Here is a 2,500-nt window from a genome sequence, read left to right as displayed (position 1 = left end):
ACTTTAGAACTCGCTTTATAAAGCTCGATAGCTAACGGAAGATCGCTGTGGGAGTCGTGAGCGTTCCCTGCATCCCCGGTAATACTGACACTCTTTTCGTAACACTCGCTAGCTTTTCGAGAATCGCCGAGGGAGTCGTAAACGATCCCAAGACTGAAATAGGCCTTTCCTTCTCTTTTCCGATCGCCAGCTTTCCTGGAAATCTCCAAACTCTTTTCGTAACACTCGATGGCTTTTGAAAAACTGCCACAGGACTCGTAAACGCTTGCAAGATTGGAATAGTCATCTCCTTCTCTAGCCCGGTCGCCTGTTTTCCTCGCAATGTTCAAACTCTTTTCATAACTCTCAATTGCTTTTGGATAATTGCCCTGGGATTGACAAGAGATCCCAAGAGTCAAAGCAGCCTTTCCTTCTGTAGCCTGATCGCCAGCTTTCCCGGCAATGTCCAAACTCTTTTCAAAACAGTCGATGGCTTTTGGAAAGTCAAAACGGGATATGATGTAATCCATCCCAAGATCGTAATAGAACCTTCCATCTGTAATAAAAAAAACAAACAAATAAAAATAAAAACTTTGTTTTCATCAAACGAGTTGATAAAGGTTGGATTAGCACCATGAAAGATTTACAAAGCTGACGTTTCGAGCGTTAATTCTTCGTCAGAGGTCGCCTTCTCCCTGGCAATATTCCAATTCTTTTCATAGCGTTCTATATCTTTTGGAAAATCGCTGTGGGAGTCGTTACCTCTAGGTTTCGTCTGTGTTGGATAATTTTCTGTGGTTTGAAAGGCTCGACTGCCATCACCGGCGTGTGCAGCAGCTGGTGACTTTGAAGAATCTGCATAATCTTTTTCTATATTAATTTGAGTAGTTGAAAACGAATCTGCAAAACAGCCAATTGATCATAAATGAATGTAGCCGGCAAAGTCTTCTGGGAAGGCTTTCGCCACTGTGTCATGGCGTTGAGTGAGTGAAAGCTTAACCATTTACATTTTGCAATACTGGACATATGGCTAGCGAGTTTAGACGTGGCCCGAAAATACATCCAAACAGGAGTTTTTGTGGGGAAATAAAATACACTTTCAAAGTCAGAATCACTGAACTATACTTTGAAGCTATCGAAACCAATCGAGACCCCGAAAAACTCTCAAATTTTGAGCTTGAATGTTGCCTATTAATTCATTCGGTCGATAAACACCAGAGGAAGCCTGGAACCAACTTCACTTCTGGGAAGCCTATAGACCACTTTCATAAATGGCGACTGATTTAGTATTCTATTGTATTTATGTTAATTGTAGCTACTGGCCTCATTTTGGGTAACATATTCTTTTGAATTTTGCCCATTGCAACGAGGCTAGGAAGGCTTATTAGCATTAAAACAAAAGAAGATTTTATTGGGACGCCATTATGGAAAAGGTCTATGTATCCATCAGGGTTTCGGATACTACGAGCCTCTGAATAATGAACATCGTCAAGAATTCGTGCAAGCGATCCTTTCCGGATGGAATACGAGGACAAAAGGAGCCCAGCTGACCATGTGCTTTCTCGCACGATCTTCCAAGTGACTTCCAAGGTGAAAATTGTCTCTTTTACTATGTATTTAACTCTTTTGTGCCTAAAACTAGGCAAGTTTGTTTTTTAAAGGATTTTGCAGATTCTTGGGTGCTTTGTGTGGTTTATTTGCTCGAAAAAGCTCGTTTGCATCACCAAGTTTAGTTCACAAGATAAATCCTGTCCTTACGGCGTTCTTTGATTCCAAAATAGTGTAGAAAATAGTCTTTATTCCAAAATTAATTTAAATAATTTTTAGTATGAAGTCCGAAGGGTGGAGGACTTTTAGGCTTAGAATAGGGCATGATACCGTAAGTAACCAACATAATATGTTCTGAACAAAATACCGGCGTCAGATGTCAATATTCCAATAGGTAGGACCCAACATGATGCCTTACTTGACGCAAAGGAACTTGAATATTATTCGAATTCTTTGTTAGACCACGCGAACTGGTGGGTAAGTATCTCGAAATATTTCATTTGGACGGGTTCCATCCCTGGATGAGTTTCACCTCGGTGTCTGGTCATTTAGCTTTTGGTGTTTACATGATCCCGGGGTGAAATTTGCTCATCCCGGGACGATTTCATCCCGGTCTTCAGCACTGGGACGAAATTTCATCCCGGGATCAAAAATCCATGTAAACACTTGATTCTTTTCTGTCCCAGGCCGAAATGACGTTTTTCTGTGCCTCCCTACGTATGACCAGGGGTGAATAATCATACTGAGAACAAGCTTAGTACTAACTATGCTGTGAATATCAGTTTACGGCAAAGACGGCCATTATGCTGTTTATGTTGCCTTTATAACTAAAGCAGAAGAATGGACTGCATTTGTAGCAGCACAGCAACTGAGCTTAGCATGATGTTCAAAGCTTGTGAGCAAGAGGCCCTTCTTTTGTCTCGAAAGCGCCACGGTGCTTTGATAGGTGCTGACCAAAAACACCGAGGTAGCT

The 2,500-nt window shown here is 41.4% G+C and overlaps 1 protein-coding gene across 5 annotated transcripts in view; it reads right to left on the bottom strand.

Moving 5' to 3' along the window:
• LOC138027213 (uncharacterized) overlaps window positions 1-2,500 on the bottom strand; it is a 44,721-nt gene that overhangs the window by 10,154 nt on the left and 32,067 nt on the right. For all 5 annotated transcript variants that reach the window (XM_068874758.1, XM_068874759.1, XM_068874762.1 and 2 more), the window contains one exon: window positions 1-535. This exon is cut by the window's left edge and continues 182 nt beyond it. In XM_068874758.1, the coding sequence (XP_068730859.1) occupies window positions 1-535 (535 nt within the window). The remainder of the gene's footprint in view (window positions 536-2,500) is intronic.

This window comes from Montipora capricornis, chromosome 12 (assembly GCF_036669925.1).
Source record: "Montipora capricornis isolate CH-2021 chromosome 12, ASM3666992v2, whole genome shotgun sequence".
NCBI lineage: Eukaryota > Metazoa > Cnidaria > Anthozoa > Scleractinia > Acroporidae > Montipora > Montipora capricornis.
Note: the sequence above shows the minus strand (reverse complement) of the source record. Positions and strands in the feature narration are given on the sequence as shown.